The 22,579-nt window shown below is 42.6% G+C and overlaps 1 protein-coding gene across 13 annotated transcripts in view; it reads left to right on the forward strand.

Moving 5' to 3' along the window:
- smoc1 (SPARC related modular calcium binding 1) overlaps window positions 1-22,040 on the forward strand; it is a 51,066-nt gene extending 29,026 nt beyond the window's left edge. For 9 of the 13 annotated variants that reach the window (XM_056768471.1, XM_056768481.1, XM_056768470.1 and 6 more), the window contains 6 exons: window positions 932-1,124; window positions 2,036-2,118; window positions 10,216-10,321; window positions 10,581-10,825; window positions 11,942-11,995; window positions 13,653-14,166. In XM_056768471.1, coding sequence (XP_056624449.1) covers window positions 932-1,124; window positions 2,036-2,118; window positions 10,216-10,321; window positions 10,581-10,825; window positions 11,942-11,995; window positions 13,653-13,696 — 725 coding nt within the window. In that variant the 3' untranslated portion in view covers window positions 13,697-14,166. Of the gene's footprint in view, window positions 1-931; window positions 1,125-2,035; window positions 2,119-10,215; window positions 10,322-10,580; window positions 10,826-11,941; window positions 11,996-13,652; window positions 14,167-18,681 lie in introns of those variants that run through there. The other 4 variants (XM_056768474.1, XM_056768476.1, XM_056768472.1 and 1 more) reach the window with 4 other exon arrangements.
- The last annotated feature ends 539 nt before the right edge of the window (window positions 22,041-22,579 follow it).

Genomic DNA, 22,579 nt, shown 5'->3' on the forward strand with positions numbered 1-22,579 from the left:
TTGGCAGCTTATTGGGCTTTTGAGAAGCAGGTTTAGCTCAGTCTTATTACTGTAAATAATGGCCATTTACAAAACACTTAAGCCCGGTTTCACAGTCAAGGCTTGAGGCTATAGTGCTAGATTAAAACGAATGCTTCTAGCTGTCTAAACTGAAAGTAATTTACCTTGACATATCTTCAAAATGTCAGAGTCATTGTTTTGTCTCAAGATGCACACCAGTAATATTTTATTCTACTAAGAATGTTTTTAAAAAGTGACTTAAATATCCTAATTTAACTAAGGCATTGTCCGGGCTTAAATTTAGCATTGTCTGTGAAACCCTTAGCTTTCTTGTACTTAGTTGGGAATTCAGACACTAGCAATGCTAATATCACTAGCATTTGAATTCCCAGGAATGCACATAAACTCATCAAAAATATGTCAAGTTTAACACTAAAGAATGCTGGGTTATTTTTAACCCAGCGTTTGGTCAAAGTGCCGAACCCAACCATTGGGTTAAACTAACCCCAAAATGTCTGCATTTGACCCAGCAATAGATTAAAACAACCCAGCATTTTGGTTACTCAGAAGAGGTTAATGTATATCCCAATGATTGGGTTTGTCCCTTTTTGACCCAATGCCGGGTTGAAAATAACCCAGCATTTTCTTGAGTGCACACTAACTGAAAAGTATTCATAAATAATGAAGTCTTTGGGCCAAAGCATTGTACAGGAATAAACATTAAACTATCACCTAAGTGCTGTTTACTTGGAGCAAAATCAAAGCAGAGGAATTACAGCTGTAATGAATAACTAAAAATGTATCCACTTCAGCTTAAATTACAAAATCAAAGTAAAGTAAGTATTTCAACAAATATTTTAAGTTGAGCATCTCCATAATAAACTGTGCCATGTCTTTGAAATATTTCTGATTGTGTTTCTTGTGGCTTTAGAGAAGATACCTTCTTGCGACCAGGAGAGGCAGAGTGCTCTGGACGATGTTCGGCAGAACCCACGGGAGGCCATCTTTATCCCTGACTGTGGCCTGCAAGGCCTCTACAAACCTGTCCAGTGCCACCAGTCCACTGGTTACTGCTGGTGTGTGCTGGTAGACACAGGACGACCCATTCCTGGAACCTCTGCAAGGTTAGCCTGAGAAAAGGGTTTTCTTATCATCAATTTGATATTTCTATCAGTAGCAATGCTTATAATTCCTGAGTGAGAGCATTTATTAAATGTGCTGTACCTGGATTATATTCACAACATATTTATGGACGAAATGGCATGCCCTAAACATCTCTAAATGTTAAAATATGGAAATGATTAGAAATACAATCCATTGTGACTGATTCGTTTAGTTGTGGAATGTGTTATGACAATCAGCTTTCTCTCCAAACCTCGACGTCTCTATTTTTCCATGAGCAAGGCTGTCAGAGCCGAGTTTTGTTTAAAAAGGACTTTAAACTGAAAGCGTGACATGTCTTGATACATTCTTTCCCGTATGAGCTCTGATTTATTTTCCACTTCAAGAGATGTGCTGTGTATGTGTAAATCACTGTCCTTTGCCAGTTTTGCCCTGGAAATGTTGAGACGACTTAGGCAACTAGTTCCTGCCATGTTCTTGCTGCAAGAAGTCTGCAATTTGAATTCAGGCACTGAGCCAATCTGTCTCTCCTCAATGCTGGGGATGACCATATGTTGTCATTGTCCTAGTGTGAGTCTACTTTTACAAATGTGAAGTGCTTATCTTATGTGATATTTGCCATGAAAACCTGATGAAACATTAAAGCATTTCTCTAACTTCAAAGTGCAGAAACTCTGCAGAAGTGGTTTGCAGGTTTTAATTGACAGCTAGGACAAATCAAAATTGGCAAACTTCTTTAAGAGAAGTTTGTTTATTGTCTGACTTGGTTTTCTTATCTGACTGCTCATTTGTGATAAGATTAAAAAAATCTTGTTTATAAAGCAATATTCTTGTAAACTGAAACAGGAGGTTTTTGTGGAAAATGTGATGTTGATGAAAATGATATGTTGGTTGTTCCATCTCTGTTCTTCAGATATAAGAAACCAGAATGTGACAGTGCAGCTCGTTCTCGAGTCTCAGAGATTGAGGATCCTTTCAGAGACAGAGATCTGACAGGTAAGCACGATGGTTATCTACTGTAAGACTAGCGCTCTCTCTTGATCACAATGTCACTCATACACTAAAGATGTGCTTATAAACATCTGTGTTTATATATACACAATAAAAAAATCATCCTGATACGGTGTGCACTGTTAGAATACATAATACTGTCTTAAAGGCCTACCAACATTTGTATTTCAAACGCTAAAGTCCTCAAAACCCTTGTACCTTAATAAATAAATAAAATGTGCACCATATGAAATATCTGTAATTTTTGATCAACATGGACAGTATGTTTCCTTGAACAAAATATTTTGTTACGTTTCACATGTCTTGATTATACTTACAAAAACAACATCATGGATTTTCTATGCTTTTGTACTCGATAACAATGTTTGACAAATAGTTACAAGAACAAGAACATGAATATACAGTGCCACATGTAATCATTTAAAGATGGTTTTCCCTAGAAATATTAGGCTTTCGCAAGGTTTACAGACCCTTTGGCTGCTTTCTGTTTCTTGATTCTTTCCTCTGCGTTCAGAATTACATTGTAACTCCTTTTTAATTTCCCATCTGGCAAGTTTACAGAGTAAAACATGGCTTCTTACTGTGCAACAGATGTGTGGGCTAGTTTACAACGGCGTGGACCACTGGGGAGGACAGCAGTGGGGGGGGAGAGAGGTGCTGTCAATGTCCGGGGGGAGTTTAGTGAAGTTATTTTTATGTACTCTACATGAGTGCGATCTGGCACCAAAACAAACGATCTCGGCATGATTCTTAAAACATGAGAAGGGCTAAAACATGGAACTTTTGGAAGGATGCAACTCCACAGGCCAAATTACACTAAACACCTGCAACATTACCATGCTAGTACTAACAAACTAACTCAAAATTGATTCACGAGAACTTTCCAAATACTATAGTTTTTGGAACTATAGTAGATGTGTACTCGGCACATCTGCTGAGTACAGTAAGGGAAGATTGAGGCTATATCTTAAACCATATGTTCTAATTTAACACGGGCTAAAAAGCACTGAGCCGGCATGTCATCACACTTGTCCAGACCTTACAGATAGCTACTAATTAGAGTCACCTGGTGAGCTATAACAGCTAACCTCCCAAACAGTCCTGTATGGGATTCAATGAGGAGCCGTATTTTTTGAACACTATTCTTAACCAAATTTGTAAGAATAATCATGAGCTTTGATCACAATTATAAGTCATATATTCTCCACCACCCTTTTTTAAACAAATATCAAACAAAAATTGGTTACATTTAATTGATTATGATCAATTATAAAAATTATAATTAAACTTTTGGAAAAATCTCTTAGCATTACGAGCAGGTAGCAAGAATCTGCATGTTTTGGGACTCCGGATTATGAACTACAAACAACGCCACGTGTAAAGCCTGAACAAAACATCAGTTTCTAACTCTTAAAGCACCTTTGTTTAAAGGATTTATGATACTCTCTGCATCCAATAATACGATTAAGTATGATACTTGCATGTCTTGCCCATCAAAAGAAAAAAAGTGTCCCGATGCAGTTTGTTGAGGCTCCAGTTGATCTTGGCTGGAAGTGATCAGAGAGAACCAGTTTAATGCAGAGGATCTGTATCTGGAAAGACGAGCCGCAGTCTGGCACAAATTAAGGGGTCTAGGTGAAGCCTTCTTCTAGTCCATCCTTTAGAGATAGTTCTTCCCTTGTAGAGGTGGCAAGCACAGAACCCGAACAAAAAGAAAAACAAAACGCAAGAAGAGAGAGGAGAGAAAGAACCAACGCAATAATGGAAGAGACTGTGGTCTTAGTTTTGATAAAAATAATATGAAAAGAGTTACCTAAACAAACATTAACATCAGGGAAATCACAAATGCGCCTCATAGACACCAAACATGATCTAGCCTGCATATCATCTTGGTTAAACGAGTTACTACAAATCGAATAATTCTAGTAGTTTACACACATTCATTCAAACTACTTTGGATTAATGTTTAAGACGGAAAAAAAAAAGAACATATATACATCGAAAGGTTATAAATGAATACATGTAAATTTCTATATAGATGTATTTAGGATTGTATGACTGTACCCAAAGTGAGTAAAGAGAGTTCATCTCCATACATTCCATTCAGTCGTAACATACTCTTATCTTGATGGTTTGTGTCACGGTTCTGCCTATCTTGTCTGGCTAATTCTTGGTCTTGAGGCAGAACCAAAACAGAATTCCCTGTTTCATGTGGGGAGAGAGATTTTGGACCTTTTGGGCTTCCATACTCTCCCCGAGTCTCGTCTGTGTTTCCCGCCATTTCGTGTCATTAGCTTCCCCTTAGTGTTTCATCGGTTTCACCTGTCCCCTATTAATTATCCTGTCATTGTCTCCCTTTAAGAGTCCTCTTGTTTCATTGTCTTGTGCGGTTCATTGCTTGTACTTGTGCTCTGTTCCTGTATACCGTGATCTTACCTTGTTCCTGTTTCCCGTGTCAAAGTGAGTGTTAGTTTAGTGTTCTGTTCCTAGTGCTTGTCTTCTTAGTTTTAGTTTAGTAAGTCAGCGTCCTTGTTTTTTGTCAAAGTATATTTATCCCTGTATTGTTTTCCCCCATCGTGGGTTTTGTTTTGCTTGTTTGTTTAGTTTAGTGTTTATTGTTAATAAATATATTTGTCAAGTCTTCATCCGCCTTGCCTCTGCCTGCACTTGGGTTCTCTGCCATGCCTATCGAGAAGATTCATGACAGAATGAACCGCCCCAACAGAACCCAGCAGGCAACCGCGGACGATTCCTTGCGGTCCCACCAGGCCCGACTCCTGTTGGGTTTTAAGCAGGGGGATCGCGGGATCAGGCAGTTCGCTCGGGAGTTCCTGGCTGCAGCTAGGGAGACTGAGTTCGGTGAGGCAGAGCTCAAGGTTATTTTTAACTGCTGCCTCACCGAGCCTCTCCGGCGGTCTGAGATGAGGATGTTGAGCTCCCTGTGGATGGGCGACATGATCAGGTATGTGGTCAACCGGGATGATCCCTGGCCATTAGTGCCAGACTGGGTGTCCACCCCCGTGGCTACCGTCCCGGAGGACCGCGCCCTGGCCGCCCTTACCCTGGGGAGCTCGGCACCCTCATCCGCAGCACCTCCTGCGGTCACTCTACCGTCGGCCAGTCCCACTGGCCGGCGGAGGAGAAAGAAGCTACCCAGTCCGGAGCTACCCAGTCCGGAGCTACCCAGTCCGGAGCTACCCAGTCCGGAGCTACCCAGTCCGGAGCTACCCAGTCCGGAGCTACCCAGTCCGGAGCTACCCAGTCCGGAGCTACCCAGTCCGGAGCTACCCAGTCCGGAGCTACCCAGTCCGGAGCTACCCAGTCCGGAGCTACCCAGTCCGGAGCTACCCAGTCCGGAGCTACCCAGTCCGGAGCTACCCAGTCCGGAGCTACCCAGTCCGGAGCTACCCAGTCCGGAGCTACCCAGTCCGGAGCTACCCAGTCCGGAGCTACCCAGTCCGGAGCTACCCAGTCCGGAGCTACCCAGTCCGGAGCTACCCAGTCCGGAGCTACCCAGTCCGGAGCTACCCAGTCCGGAGCTACCCAGTCCGGAGCTACCCAGTCCGGAGCTACCCAGTCCGGAGCTACCCAGTCCGGAGCTACCCAGTCCGGAGCTACCCAGTCCGGAGCTACCCAGTCCGGAGCTACCCAGTCCGGAGCTACCCAGTCCGGAGCTACCCAGTCCGGAGCTACCCAGTCCGGAGCTACCCAGTCCGGAGCTACCCAGTCCGGAGCTACCCAGTCCGGAGCTACCCAGTCCGGCGCTACCCAGTCCGGAGCTACCCAGTCCGGCGCTACCCAGTCCGGAGCTACCCAGTCCGGAGCTACCCAGTCCGGAGCTACCCAGTCCGTGCCTGGGTGCTACCCAGTCCGGTGCTACCCAGTCCGGTGCTACCCAGTCCGGTGCTACCCAGTCCGGTGCTACCCAGTCCGGTGCTACCCAGTCCGGTGCTACCCAGTCCGGTGCTACCCAGTCCGGTGCTACCCAGTCCGGTGCTACCCAGTCCGGTGCTACCCAGTCCGGTGCTACCCAGTCCGGTGCTACCCAGTCCGGTGCTACCCAGTCCGGTGCTACCCAGTCCGGTGCTACCCAGTCCGGTGCTACCCAGTCCGGTGCTACCCAGTCCGGTGCTACCCAGTCCGGTGCTACCCAGTCCGGTGCTACCCAGTCCGGTGCTACCCAGTCCCAAATATTTTTTGGGGGGGCGCCGTGGGGAGGCGACTGTCCGAGCGGCCGTTCCGGCCGCGGATCCGTTCCAGGAGCCGGAACCAGGCCCGTTCCAGGAGCCGGGACCAGGCCCGTTCCAGGAGCCGGGACCAGGCCCGTTCCAGGAGCCGGAACCAAGCCCGTTCCAGGAGCCGGAACCAAGCCCGTTCCAGGAGCCGGAACCAAGCCCGTTCCAGGAGCCGGAACCAAGCCCGTTCCAGGAGCCGGAACTAAGCCCGTTCCAGGAGCCGGAACTAAGCCCGTTCCAGGAGCCGGAACTAAGCCCGTTCCAGGAGCCGGAACCTAGCCCGTTCCAGGAGCCGGAACCAAGCCCGCCGTCAGGTCCGGCCGCCCAGCCGCCGTCAAGTCCGGCCGCCCAGCCGCCGTCAAGTCCGGCCGCCCAGCCGCCGTCAAGTCCGGCCGCCCAGCCGCCGTCAAGTCCGGCCGCCCAGCCGCCGTCAAGTCCGGCCGCCCAGCCGCCGTCAAGTCCGGCCGCCCAGCCGCCGTCAAGTCCGGCCGCCCAGCCGCCGTCAAGTCCGGCCGCCCAGCCGCCGTCAAGTCCGGCCGCCCAGCCGCCGTCAAGTCCGGCCGCCCAGCCGCCGTCAAGTCCGGCCGCCCAGCCGCCGTCAAGTCCGGCCGCCCAGCCGCCGTCAAGTCCGGCTGCCCAGCCGCCGTCAAGTCCGGCTGCCCAGCCGCCGTCAAGTCCGGCTGCCCAGCCGCCGTCAAGTCCGGCTGCCCAGCCGCCGTCAAGTCCGGCTGCCCAGCCGCCGTCAAGTCCGGCTGCCCAGCCGCCGTCAAGTCCGGCTGCCCAGCCGCCGTCAAGTCCGGCTGCCCAGCCGCCGTCAAGTCCGGCTGCCCAGCCGCCGTCAAGTCCGGCTGCCCAGCCGCCGTCAAGTCCGGCTGCCCAGCCGCCGTCAAGTCCGGCTGCCCAGCCGCCGTCAAGTCCGGCTGCCCAGCCGCCGTCAAGTCCGGCTGCCCAGCCGCCGTCAAGTCCGGCTGCCCAGCCGCCGTCAAGTCCGGCTGCCCAGCCGCCGTCAAGTCCGGCTGCCCAGCCGCCGTCAAGTCCGGCTGCCCAGCCGCCGTCAAGTCCGGATGCCCAGCCGCCGTCAAGTCCGGCTGCCCAGCCGCCGTCAAGTCCGGCTGCCCAGCCGCCGTCAAGTCCGGCTGCCCAGCCGCCGTCAAGTCCGGCTGCCCAGCCGCCGTCAAGTCCGGCTGCCCAGCCGCCGTCAAGTCCGGCTGCCCAGCCGCCGTCAAGTCCGGCTGCCCAGCCGCCGTCAAGTCCGGCTGCCCAGCCGCCGTCAAGTCCGGCTGCCCAGCCGCCGTCAAGTCCGGCTGCCCAGCCGCCGTCAAGTCCGGCTGCCCAGCCGCCGTCAAGTCCGGCTGCCCAGCCGCCGTCAAGTCCGGCTGCCCAGCCGCCGTCAAGTCCGGCTGCCCAGCCGCCGTCAAGTCCGGCTGCCCAGCCGCCGTCAAGTCCGGCTGCCCAGCCGCCGTCCAACCCTGTCAGGCTGATCTTCAGACCCTGTCAGACTCCAGTCCTGCAGGGGACTAGGACGGTTCCCACCAGGACTACCCCTGTCAAGCCTCCTGGGGCTCCGCGCCCTGGCGCGTCCCCAAGGGCTGGAACTTTCCCACCCAGCCCTCCCCCTTTTGGACTTCCCATGTCTTCTTGTTTGCCCCCACCCCCCCTCCCCTGTTTGTTATTTTTATTAAGTCACCCTAATCCCCTATTGATTCTTGCCTGTCTGCCACTGATTTTGTTTTCCATGTTTTGTTTAGTCTTGTCTATGTCTCAGTCTGTCTTGTCCTGTGAGTCTCCTTGAGGAGCGTCAGGATGTCGCTCCTTAAGGCGGGGGTTCTGTCACGGTTCTGCCTATCTTGTCTGGCTAATTCTTGGTCTTGAGGCAGAACCAAAACAGAATTCCCTGTTTCATGTGGGGAGAGAGATTTTGGACCTTTTGGGCTTCCATACTCTCCCCGAGTCTCGTCTGTGTTTCCCGCCATTTCGTGTCATTAGCTTCCCCTTAGTGTTTCATCTGTTTCACCTGTCCCCTATTAATTATCCTGTCATTGTCTCCCTTTAAGAGTCCTCTTGTTTCATTGTCTTGTGCGGTTCATTGCTTGTACTTGTGCTCTGTTCCTGTATACCGTGATCTTACCTTGTTCCTGTTTCCCGTGTCAAAGTGAGTGTTAGTTTAGTGTTCTGTTCCTAGTGCTTGTCTTCTTAGTTTTAGTTTAGTAAGTCAGCGTCCTTGTTTTTTGTCAACGTATATTTATCCCTGTATTGTTTTCCCCCATCGTGGGTTTTGTTTTGCTTGTTTGTTTAGTTTAGTGTTTATTGTTAATAAATATATTTGTCAAGTCTTCATCCGCCTTGCCTCTGCCTGCACTTGGGTTCTCTGCCATGCCTATCGAGAAGATTCATGACAGGTTTGTGTGGGTTGCTATGGTCACCAGAGATCTGGGGCCTCATGTATCAACGCTGCGTACGCACAAAAACGTTGCGTACGGCAGCTTTCATGCTAACTGTCGGATGTACTAACAGTGAAATTAACGTGAGAATGTTCATTTACAGTTTTGTCCGTACAAAATGTTGTAGTATGAATTCAACGCAAGTCTTTGTACATGAGACCCCTGGTCCTTCGCCTAGGTGTTGGTTGCCGATTGGGGGTAGACCCCTGGTGACTAGCTTGCTGGTTGTGTGAGGGGTGTTGTCGTTATATTTAAGAAATATAACTAGTTATTGTGTGTCTGATTGGTCTCAGGCACTAGAGCTCTTAGCCACCCAAATAAGCGTGACAGAGACAAAAAAGAGGGGGCTTGGGAGCCCGGTTATAGAGAACCAAACTAAACGCAAGTGAAAAGTAAACTCAGATTACTTTATTACATTCTCCTGTTTAAAGTTGGCCTTAAAGAGACACAATTAAGGCAGGAACACTTGCTTAAGTTGAGCGTGCCATTACAGCCACGCATCTGGGACAGTTCAAACACTGCTACCCAAGGTGTTCCTCAATGTGTCATAAAAGTTAATAGGGCTACGGTGGTCTGCAAAAGCGCCTCATCACCTAACAACTCGAAACTTTTGGCTACCAAACATTTACAGGTACACAAAAGCATAGATTGAGCTGGTGAAGTTTTAAAATGTATGACAATTCACCTCTCTACTCTCTTCTTCTATGATATGAAAACTGAGCTCAGATTAACAAATAAAATGAATCATGAGAAAACAGAAGTTAGCGCTTCTTAATGCTCCAATTGATAGGCATACAAACGTGCAACAGTAGACTGTGTTGTGTTTGGTCTTTAAAATATGACAATAGTGAACCCAGTCCAAACTCAAGCAGAAAACAATAAACAAAAAATAAGCTCAAATTGCATGTGGCCATACCTATTTTATCAGCTGATAGAACATTAGAATACTGTACAAATTGGTACTTCTAGGTTGCTGTGAGTAGCGGTCAAATATAGATCCAACCTTTGATAACAAGATTTTTAAGTATTTTATAATGTTTGGATTAATGAAAGACTAATATGACTGGAGCAAAATATATTTTATCGTTTTTTTTGGTAAAAGATTAAGGCCAATATGAAATGTTTTGACCCCTTAAAGAGATAGTTCACCCAAAAACGAAAATGCTGTCATCATTTGCCTGCCCACTTGTTATTTCAAACCTGTATGACTTTCTTTCTTCTGCAGAACACAATAGATGATATTTTGACGAATGTTGATTACCATACAATGGCGGTACCTATTCACTTATTGTACGGACACAACACCAATGCAAGTGAATGGATACCGGTGTTTTTTGGCTTCCAACAGTCTTTAAAATATAGGAATGTTTTCTGTGGTTATGTAGAAATGTGTTTAAATGTTTCAGGGTGTCCAGAGGGAAAGAAAGTGGAATTCATAACCAGTTTGTTGGATGCCCTTACTACTGACATGGTACATGCTATCAACTCACCAGCCCCCTCTGGTGGTGGGAGGTAAGAGTCTTAAAAAATTCACAAATGTTTCATTCAGTTAGACGAGATAAAATGTAAACTGCAAGTCTTGAAAATACACCAGCACTGATAACAAGCGAGAAAGCCATGACAACCTTTGGATTTCATTGATTACACAATTTTATTAAATTTGACAATATAGTGATTTTTATTTTAGTCATTATTTATTTTAACAAAATTGAATTAGCTAAAGCAAGTCTAGCTCAGTATCTCTAAACAAGAAGGAATGTATCTCCTGCAGGATGGTTGAGCCTAACCCTAGCCACACACTGGAGGAACGGGTGGTTCATTGGTATTTTGCCCAGCTGGATAACAATCGCAGTCACGACATCAACAAGAAGGAGATGAAACCCTTTAAACGCTATGTGAAGAAAAAAGCCAAACCCAAACGATGTGCCCGCAAGTTTACAGACTACTGCGACCTCAACAAGGACAAGACTATCTCTCTTCAAGAACTCAAAGGCTGCCTAGGAGTCAATAAAGAGGGTGTGCAATTTTGCTGAATATTTTATTATGTAATGACAGAGATGAGCGATTAGATTTGATACTGAGAGTAGGAACTAGAGAGGCTTTTTTGTTCTGAGGTTGTAGAATTTAGCCAACTATGACATTGTAAGGGAAGTTACTTCATTTCCCTTGGCGCTTCCTGACTTAGTGAATGCACAATATACACAGTGTTCCTATAAACTTCCTACCAGTTTGATATGGTGAAAAAGGGTTGATATCAAGCAATTGTTTTCCAATCATAAGATCTTTACAAAAAACAAAAACGTTTTGAACAAAAAGTATTTGTAAGCATAGAAATTATCCAAACCAAGAACAATGAAAAGCAGTTTTTTGCACGTTCCTGTAAAGAAAAACAAATTCAGCAATGCAGTTTAAAAGAAGCTGAAAAGCACACAAACAGAAATCATAAATCTTCATGACCTGCTAAAATTGACCACATTTTTATGTTTGAAGTCCCAGAACAAAAAATGCTACGATACACAGTATAACTCAAATGTAACTAATACATTTTAATGTTGCTTTTAATTAAAAGTAGACAAAACCAGTAGACACAATTATCAAAGCTCCATAGCTCAATCTTTGATCTTCTGTACGACAGTGTCAACATGCACTTTAACAAAATCAATATGTGTTTTCTCTGGTTTTACACAAAAGCAATCTGTCTGAGGTCAGTCTGATCCTAAACTAAAAAAGAGGAGGAGTAATTAAGTATTAACCTGATATCTATATGGCAGTTTACACTATCAAATCATGTTTTATGACTTTGACCCTAAATAAAACATGACACACCCAAAAAAAAGTGATTGAATGCAGTTAATCCAGATTGTACTTGATGGTAAAGAAATCTGATGGAAAACAACTGGAAAGATACTTTTAGGTCCCTTTTTGGCTTCTGAGAAGTGACTGTATAACATGAGTCAAAAATTGGACCAGTGACATCTTTGTTAGAGTTGATAGTGCCTTAGTGCTGGAAAACATCAGCGGTTGAACCATTGACAGGAGAGGAACTTGTCTGGAAAAACATGTTAGTCAGATGCCTCCCTCAGTGTGTGTTCCATTGTTAATCTATGTCTCTCGTGTGTGTTTTTTCTGCAGGTAGTACTACAAGCAGCAGCAGTCAGGGTGCAAGGCAAGGGACCAATTTGTTCAGTAAGGCCTGACTAATTGCTTTCGCACTAACATTTGCCTCAGCAGCTGCAGAGATCAGTTATATAATATATTAACAATACGAATATAGTGCAAGCGGTGTAATGTAGTCCCTTTCACAATGGAGATGACGCCAACCACAGCACGGTTGCTACATCTTGAAGGCCACCCACGGCGTGTGCATGCATGTATTCATTGTGAGCTAGATTCAATAGATGATTACTTTAATCATAGGTTTTCACGGCCGACGTGGTGCTCTGTGTAACTGAGTCAGAGGTGAGCTATTCTCAGACAATAATCAGGCAAAAAATAAAGACATTGGATAAACAGAAAGTGACATCATGATGGAAAGGATTTCTGAGAAACATACTCTAGGGCCTGTCAAACTATCGTAAACTTCATCAGGCCTGCTAAATTCATCTGGAGCGAAGAACATCTGTTGGTATTCCTATTCACATTAATTTCAGTTGAGTACACTGGGAGTAGATGTATCACAATTCGTCTATCTTTGCTTGTGGGTACTCACATCCACATGCAATTTTTTAAGCCAACCTCCTAATACGTAAATGTATTTACTATTAGGGGCTAACTGGATTATGCTAACCAGCCAAACGTTGACCCCTTGATTGTGAATCATTTTGTCCACAAATGACCCGGCTTGCAGCCCACGTTTCACTTGATCCTATAGTTAAAATACCACTGCATCCTACCATAATATGCTCATATAATTCTGCCACTCCATCACAGACTGAAAGACTTTGTTACTTACTTATTACAAGAAGACATCCCGTCTAATAGCTTATGTTGGACAAAACTTCCAGGTTAAAAGTTATTCACTTCTCCTTGCACACATCATTTGTTCTGGTTTATAGATAAGCAATGACAAGTGCATTAGTGAGTCTGTAAAATGTTTCCAACCCCATAAATCTAGTAGAAGAATATACGGTTTCCAAAATATCCACCAGAAGTCACAACCCTTTCTCTTTTCCATTTTATTGCGAATATAATGGCAAAAATATAGTCTTGTCATAAGATCATTGTATATTACAGGGTTATGAGTAGGAAAGTGTGGTTTTTATATTAATCCTGATGTGTTTCTGCGTGTTACTGGTTTGTGGCGCTCTAAAGTGGAATTTGGGGGAAGAAATTATTTATCTGAATGCTGTAATTCAGTGTGTCCAGACCCACCTGTTTCTCTTTGCTAAATTACAGTGTGAGGCTTAATTCATCGGGCTCCTGTGTGTAGACGTGCACAAGTCATGCGCAGCTTTATAATTGAGTTGAATAAGACTTTGTGGCACAATTTACCTCACATTTGATTAGTGGTAGTCTTTAGCGATATTTTCTTTAGCTCCACAGAACAAAAATGCACTTATTTAGAACTATGACTGTTTATTTAAAATGATGATGGCAACCGTAATAGCACTGAGACCGAGACTGTCTCACTTGTGTTTTTTTAACCGTCTGAGAGACAGAGACACAGAGCAGAAAGCAAGGACGCTCTGTCTCATACCATGATGACAACTCATTCCTTTGCTCCTCTGCGCTCGCCCTCTGACTTTAGTCTGTTTTTCCCAGCCATAATGTTTTGCTCGTAGTTAGGTGTTTAGCGTTTGATGACAGGCTTGCTAGCCTAGCGCTCTCCTTTGTTTCTCGCCAGCTAGCTCTCCTACCAGTGGGAATCCCTTGTTATTAGTCGCATAGCTGCTGTTTACCCTGGCTTGTGGGCTCTGGTAGCCTAGCAGAGACGCACCGAGGGCCCGTCGAGGGCTGAGCTCATGTGTTTACCCTGGCTCTGCCCACTTCAACCTAAAAACAGTGGCCGGGAGTGGGCAAAACGGCAGGCCCAGTGGATCGTGACTAGTACTGCCAAGATAAACAACTGGTTCGTTTGGAGAGCTGAGGGGGCTTCTCCTGCCCAGAGCCAACGAGTTTGCTTTTCGACACCCCCTCCTGTATACACACTTGAGGGTTGATGGATTGCTCCAAGCTTCTCCTAAAAGACAGTTTTATGTCTTGTCGTGCTGTGTGTCAGGATTTGGGACTACAGACTGCCAAAATATCTAAGATGAGGGCCAGTGGATATTTTCTTGATTTGGCTATAGTTTGTAAAATATGAATGTATGACCAATGGATTCACATGTATGCATTAATAAAGAGATTTGGCTGCATCACACTGGATCCGTACTCCTTATATGCAGTAACTAATGCAGTACATTTATTTATGTGCACATTAAAGTACATTATCTTTTTATTAGTTACAATACCCCAAAAAATCATGGAATTTGTTTTGAATCATATTTCAAATAGTAATGCCTGTGCTTTGGGTGGAAGAGTTTAAACTCATTTTGCTCAACGATGCCATGGCATATAAAATGCCCTTGGCCATGGGTTTCTAGTACATTTCAACATTTGCTGTTAATCTGTTTAGAGTAAAAAATGTTCAGAGTCATAGAAAGACATTCCTACATTAGTTTTCGAAACATTGTACTTGTCTGTCGATAATATGCTGTGCAATCTTCCTAAATATGCTTATATTAACCTTGAAATGTGCACTTTTCGTAAGAAATGCATTGCTGCTGGGTGAAGTTGCATTCGCAACATGTTAAGCAGATTAGTAGCAAGTAAGTGACAAGTAGAACACTAAGTAGTAGACACACACATTGAGGGCATGTGAAGCTCTATATTTTGTTATTGCACTTCAGAAACGTTGCATTGGTCAATCCCAGGTGCACAAACTGTGAAGTATTGTGAAAAAATTTGTCATTCCACATGACTAATGAAACCCCCGGTTAAATAGGCATTCTTTTCATTGTATGTAAGACAATCTGAACCGAATTCACCAATTATGAGCCTTTAATGCTTAGCTTTTATGTCTTTGTTGAAAATTAAAAGAGCTCTTAAAACAGAGGTCGACCATTCTTCTAGGCTAATTGTTTAAGAGCTAATATCACTATATGGGCCCCACCTGCTTTGCACATTTTAAAGGATTCTGCTGGTGGTTCGTAATATTTAATATGGTACATTCTCTCATTAATTCAGCATTATTTGAGCTAGTTTAAATTAAACCAGCAAACTTATTTTACTGCTAAAAGTTAAAAATTAACAGACAAACAAAGAAATAAGGACGCTGGAGAAGATTAAGTTAGGTGAAAACATATTTTTCAGTTTGCTTACATGAATGCTGACAACAGATTTTGTCTCGCTTTCAACTCTTGTTACATGTGTAAGAAAGAGGCTTTGTGTGTAATTAGCCTTGCGGAAAAAAACAGCTTTTAAATGTTTGGCTGGGAAAATGTTGCAGACACACTGATTTGTTGCATCTTGGTCATTTGAGATAATTACAGATGACATCATGGTGATGTTTTCTATGGAGTATGTAAAAATGGAAGCAAGATTCTTGATGTCTTGGTTGGGAAATTTGGCACTGCCTAGGAGAAAATTGCTCTCTCTTTTCTGAAGCCCTTTATATTCAAGCAGAAGTCTGTAGGTGAATTCACATAATACTATATAGCATTCACATGTAATTTCCCGTTTTATAAGTTTCTACATTTTTGTAAGAAGTTTTTCTGGATAGTTGTATCTGTAGTGCCATATACAGTACTAATAGATAACATAACACTTTTTTTAAAATATCACTTATGATTGCTTATAAAGTATATTTTGTTTTAAGCCATTGGTTCTCAGGTGGTGGGTTTTATTCTCAGTTATTTCCAATAGGGTCATTCGCTGCTTGTGAATGATAAAATGAATGCAATACATATATACATGAACTATATGGTTGCAGATAAACAGTCTAATAAACATTAAATGCAATTTAAATGCTTCCCATATTGTTTGTTTTCTTGGTAGAAGCTTGATTGTGTAAAATGCCCCTTATTTTCCAATGTTAAATTATGCATCGTAAACAAACATTTCAGGCAAACTGCTAAGAGGATAAATAAAATAGCCTCAGTACACAGTTTTTGCCCACTGTGGTACTATTATTGTGCTGATATTATAAAAATGTCTATGAGCCATATCTGCCAAACATTATTAGAAACCCTCTTTGTAAGTGGTATACAGAAGAAGCCATGCTGAATCTAATGTAAATTTGTTGAATCAGCATCAATGATACCTCATTGCACACCTTTTCTGCAACCGGGCACTAGCTTACCATTTCAGGTCTCCGGTCTACCACCTAATCAGAGATCTGCAGTCAGGTAAGCCTGCTCTCAGACAAACTGGATCTGGTTTCCTCTGCCTTTATCAGATGAGGGGGACAGGGGTGAGCAGGGAGATGCATAATGTTCTAAATGGCACAGTCATTTTATCGCTTTACCCCTCTGAAAGAGTAGAGGCCAAAGTGGACCCTTTTTCTGGTGCCTGTTAATTACCGAAGGGAATTGAGCTTTTTAGGAGAATGGGTGCTCAGACACTGAGAGCTAAAAGAACTTGTCCCGTGAGGGGACAAACAAGGCAAACTCTCAAATTCGCTCCAAAACTTTCTCTGCACGACTGAGAATGACCACATGACTATATGGCTCTGTCTTATAACAGAGCCTGTTTCAACAAATTTATAATGTGTCTGTTTCTACAATGTGTCCAGTTAAGCCAACTGGAAATGATGTACTACAATTAAGTAGTTAGCGAAGCTACAAGTTTCTAATAGAAAGTAACTTACCACAATAAAACCAATGGGGTATATGCAAACGGGGTGATGATGTACTTCCTCCAAAATCTCAGCCAGTTTTGTCACATCTGGTGCATGGAGTGTTTCACACAGTCGCTTCAAGATGCACCTACAATTACGGTCAACGACTTGAGTCTAATATCCAAACATTATGTCATACATCAACAAGAAAAAAGAAGAAGGGTTTCACACTATACAGTACGGTTCAAGCTACATCCAGAAATCTGAAAATAAACAAATTATGCTTTGTAATTACTAAGCTTGATTACAGAGAAATTTGAAAGTTTTTTAAGTTTTTTGGATGATGCTTGTATGATGTATTAACACCTGGAGATCAATCACGACATATCCAACTTCAGGGTCAAATTCTTATTCTACGTTTGTTTGCAAGAACACAACAACTAACAATTAATGGTAGCAGTGCAATCTACATGCATGAGGAATAACATACATAAGTAAAAGTTTTCTTAGTAAACATATCGTTATCATTTGATGAAAAATAACCTCAGCGCTATAGAGAGCGAAAACGGCTTTATTGGCTGAGATTTAAGCTGAAGTATATCATTGCCCCATGTGCATATACCCCATTAAGAGAGTGTGTGACCAAACTATTTTACAAGGTGACTAATTCGTAAGAACCATACAAAAACACTAAATTATTAAAATAAACAATGCCAAATCCCCTCCCCTAACCCCACCTCTAAGCCTAATATCCCTAGCATGAAAGCAAACGGTACTTAAATGTTTGAATTAGATGGTACGAATTCATAAAAATTAGCCACCTCGTAAATTGTTACGAATTTGTGTGAGACTGCGTTGTTGTGACAACATATAACTCATAATATAACAAAAATTCTAAATTAAGTTGCAAAAGCAGCACCATTTACAGCTGAAACTATTGCATTTATGGTAGTCGGAGAAGTAGCTTCTTCCCAACACTGGTTTCAAGCTTGTATGAGTAGTAAAATCAGCTTGTCTAATAAAACAAGACCTTTGGACTGAACATCCACCTGCATCCCCACCCCCGACATGCCTGCTATTGACCTCACACAGATACACACACATATGATGGACTCTCCAGGGCCTAAACCCCTTCTGTCTGTCAGGCCCTTCCCCCATTGGGTAGAAGAAGGGTTCTTCACTGGAACTCTCCTACTCCCTTCCACAGCAGCCATCTGCAAGCAATCTGTCTGCTTTACCCATCTCCCCAGTTCCTCAGCTTCTCCCTGATTGATTGCCCCAAAAGGAGTCTTACAGCTCAACCTGTAGACACTGGATGTGCCTGTACCCCTCCCATCATGTTTCAATTACATGGCACATCAGTCAGTCACAGCTTATTATACATGTCATAAACTAAAATGTCTTATGCACAATGATAGTAATGTTATGAAAGCAAGCATCATTCTGCACAGGAGCAATTTGCATAAAGCAGCAATGATTTGTGGGATAACGTCAAACGTCCCAACCTCAAAGGGAAAATGGATCAAAAGTATGAATAGAGGTTGAACAATACAGAAAAGAATTACACATCATCCGTAGGGGATGGATCTGCTTTCCACATGAATTTCAAAAGAGAGACCAAACACGCTCTCTCAACCGCAAAATTTACATTTACATACTCGCACAGGCAACATATTTTAAATGAATCCACTGCATCTTGGGAGCTGACATTAAACATATAATACTGAATGTGCTTTGTGTTTTGTACATCTGGAGGAGCTTTGCTTTCAGACGAAGCCTATTATCCCACACATCCACCACGTAAATTTCGCTTTGACCAACACGCTGTTTGTCCCCTATATCTCTTCCTATTATCTCATGTGTGTGATTTACTCTGAGACAAGATCTACGAAGCATGTACGTTTGCATATTTGTACGTGTGCATGCATGTTGCAGATATCCGCAATAATGCTGCAGTCTTGTCACGCTATTGCTGTGTGTATTGGTACATCTGTTGGCCAGCTAACTTTGCGAAGATACCTTGCCAAGCATCTCACCAATCCTGTCTGTTCTCCAGTAGGTCGTCTGGTTTGAAGACAGAAAGTTCCAGAAGATGAGGAAGTTGTGCAATGTACTGTGGGAAGGCATCTGTTCACTGCTGGAGGAGTACCACAAAGGATTCGGCTAAATAATTGCGAGGTTCCTGAAGAAAAGGCAAACAATGATAAATGATAACAAGGAGCCAAAATATTTGCACTTTCTCTTCCCATTGTTAGACATTTTACTATGTCCTTGTTTGTGTTTCATTAAATGTTTTATTAATATGACAAAAATGTATGACAGAGCACAGACTAAGTGTGAATGATTCACTGCTACCATCCACATCATGCTCACCGCCAACTCAGTCAGTATTATATAGTTGTGTTTAATGAGACTTTTTAAATGAGAAATTAAAAAAATCCAAGCTTAAAAAACGAATTTCAAATCAATCAAACACTCCTTCAGTTGATATTTGGTTGTCCAGAAATGCGGTTTTGCAGTTGTTTTTGTAAATGTCCACTCAACCAGTTTGTTTACCCTTCTGTTAACCTCGGCAACGGAACTAATGGAGCATTGATTGTGAACAAGAATTGGAGCGAAATCGTTTCTGTCAACAAACATTAGCTACGGTCTCCCAGACCTGCACCTCAGGACACTAGTAATATTTACCGAACCATCGCCTTAGAATGAGCAGTGAGTTCCACATGATTCATTCAGAAGTCAGAGGTCAAAAACACTATCACCAAAAAGTAGTTTTGTAAATGTTACACAACACTTCGCTAAGCTAAGCTTCACTTCATGAAATGAATTATTCAGTGGGTACATCTTGCGTGAGCAATTACTGCTTTTTACAATCCTTTAATGAAATCCTATTATTTCCTAAGAGATTAATTTATGATCAATATCTCTCTTCTGCATAAAAAGTTTATAGCATTCAAGTCATGTAGCTATCTCATTTACTGTATGCTAATCAGAAAGTGTCATAGTTCAATCGTAATACAGCACAGTACTTCTTAACGGTGTGATGAACTTGGCTTGTTTATTGTTTTATACTGTAGGAGGTCGACTTATGATGTTCGCGTGGTTTTTAAACTCAAAAATCGAATTTATTCAAAATCAATAAGTAATAGTCTATTTTCTACCCGGGTTTTGAGGCCGGATTGACAAACGATTGGTGTGAATGGGCGTTCCGCCATGAAGACTTGGAAGTAAACGCCCACTGTTATAATTGGATAGCAGTTTGCGTTGTAAACTTAGTTGGAGCCTTCTGTGAATTTGTTTAGAGACGTAATGTTAGGTTACACATTTGCCCTATTCGCATGGGATTAGTATTATCTTGGGACCTTGTGTGATTTAAATTACCTTCCCACATCTGTATTTCATGTGGCGTATTCGCACAGGATAAATGAAGCCTGTGATTTTACTAAAATTTACTGACTTATTTCCTGGATGTGATGGCAAGGCTTTGCGTGTAGTTCGTATAGCTTATAATTGTATGGTGTTTAACGATTCACACAGGATTAAGATCATAGACAACCTCTGCAAGTATTATAAATGACTAAAAATCCACAGGTAACTCTCATCCCGTGCGAATAGGGCCCAGGGCATATCCAGCGATCTCTAACAAAGCATTATTGACGCAATCTTAATGTACTCAGATGAATGTACAAGATTCCTTTGTCATTCCTATCTAATCCAATATTGATGGCACTGCTTTTTAATTTTAGTCTCTCTGCAAATCCCTCGTCGACCTATGCCTTGTTCACAAAGGAATCTGCGGTAATGTTTTACCCACGTGAGGTGGAACCTCTTTAAAAACAAACTTCAACCATGCATTACTAATGTCGGAATCCGAAGGGAGGTTATGCAGCGACTGTGTTCTTCCATAACCAGGCACTGACTCCACAATATTATGCTTGCTCGCTCTTTCTGGTTCCACGCACTTGTGTTACTAAAGGAACTTTCATGCCCGAACCAGAGGGCGGGCTAGAGATGTTGTGGTTGATATTGTTCTGTGGAGGGGTGTTCTACCCATCAATGACATCATAGATAGGTGCATTCCAGGACCTGGCGTTTGTTGAGCCTGGTGTCAATAACAATTATCATATCAGTAACAAGGACGTTTTCAGTTCTGACACTTACAGGATGTTTGATGGATACGATTCCCTCTTATATAACAAAAGCTCGGGTTAAAATTGATGTCTTAATTAATCGCCCCTTTAAAGAACCTGGTATACCAATACCATGGGATATACCTGTAAATATTGAAATAATTTGGACCACCTTACATGGAAAATACTGTGGTATTGCAATACATCTGATAGGATCACTAGCATCACAGTAGCTTGTGTGAGGGTAGGCCTTCATTTTGAGGCTCAGGTCCTGAAACAAACATACTTGCTAACAGCTTTTTTATATTTCTTAAGGTATGTTGCATACCTTTACACTTCACTTGGTTTTTCGTCTCATTTGAAAATCTTAGCTGGAATATCTGATTTTTTTTCACTGATATTTATGCTGGAAGAGCAAAATAAAAAAAGACATGAAACAACATTGAATGTTAAGACAGTGACCCATTCAGTGAGTTATGGAAAGAATTTTCACTCATCCAATATTAAATATAGATACATATATTTACTCTGAATGTTAACGACATTATCTTTCTGCTTTAGGAAGGATGTGGTTTGTTTGTCTTCATTTGTGGTCATTTGTTTGTTTGTCATCATGTTTGTGAATGTGTGCGTACATTTTTTTTTTGCTTATGGACATACTTTGAAGTCATTATTTTGGCTCAAAAAGTAAAGTGTCAAGTTGTAAATATTTATCATCATACTGTGTGTGCTTTTGGGCTGTTCACAAAGTCTTAAACTCTTTTAGCGTCAACATCAATTAGAATATATTTTAGAGTAAAGTTTCTAAGTAGCCTGTTTTATCATAAAATTGCTGTTTGTGAAGTCTGTTAATCACAATGTAAAAATTACAACCATTGACCCATACACATATAAAAAGATCTTAACTGTGTCATCTTGATTTTATAAGACATTCATTAAATGTGAAATTCTGTTTAGTGGACAACAGAGGGTGTTTATTTCTTTGTCTTTTTTAATGTCATGTGCATTCTTTGCTTGGAGAAACAAGTGATTACAGTAAAATTTCACCTGGAGTACAGACAATGTCATTTACAAACAATTGCACCAGATTGCATTTTACAGCTATAAAGGATGTGTTGTTTTATGATAATTTTTTTGCATACTTTGCTGTAGCATACATTTATGACACAATGATCAACTACAACAAATTTTAAATCACACACATGCCTCCAAGATCTGAACCACCATTAAATATTTGAATGGACTGAATGCTCTAATAAAAAGTCCTTTGTGATGACTTGGTACATTTTAACCATTAAGTTATTTGTGGTCAAAGGTCATGAGAAAACATCTGACGCTTGAAATAACCCTTTTATCTTTTTTATCTTCAGGATTTTCGCTCTCAATTCCCACTATATCTGATATGTAATACCATAAAAAGTAAATGTAGCAAATGAAATTGAATGGTTTACATCTAGCAATAATTCAAACATGGTATGTAAGCAATTGTTTTGAGACATGAGAAGTAAACACACACTTGTTCACAGCTGCCGCCTATTTTCTCTTTACACCCACCTGAAGCTCAGGTCTGTGTGCCCCCTGAAGTGCTTCCAGACCTTTACTGGGACCTCATCATGTTTTAAACGGTTCAAATTGTTTGGCCAAGCTGAAATGGCGGTAATCACAGCCAATCAAATGAGAGAACCAATCTGGATTTAGGCACAGATTACAGTTAATATCACAGATAGACAGAAGGTGCCTCAAAAGAGAAGCGATTAAGCCTTGAATTGACCGAAACTAATTCCATTCAAACATGGCCTTTCCGGCAGCAGTAAAGTCAGTGCC

The sequence above is a fragment of the Triplophysa dalaica genome, chromosome 15 (assembly GCF_015846415.1).
Source record: "Triplophysa dalaica isolate WHDGS20190420 chromosome 15, ASM1584641v1, whole genome shotgun sequence".
NCBI lineage: Eukaryota > Metazoa > Chordata > Actinopteri > Cypriniformes > Nemacheilidae > Triplophysa > Triplophysa dalaica.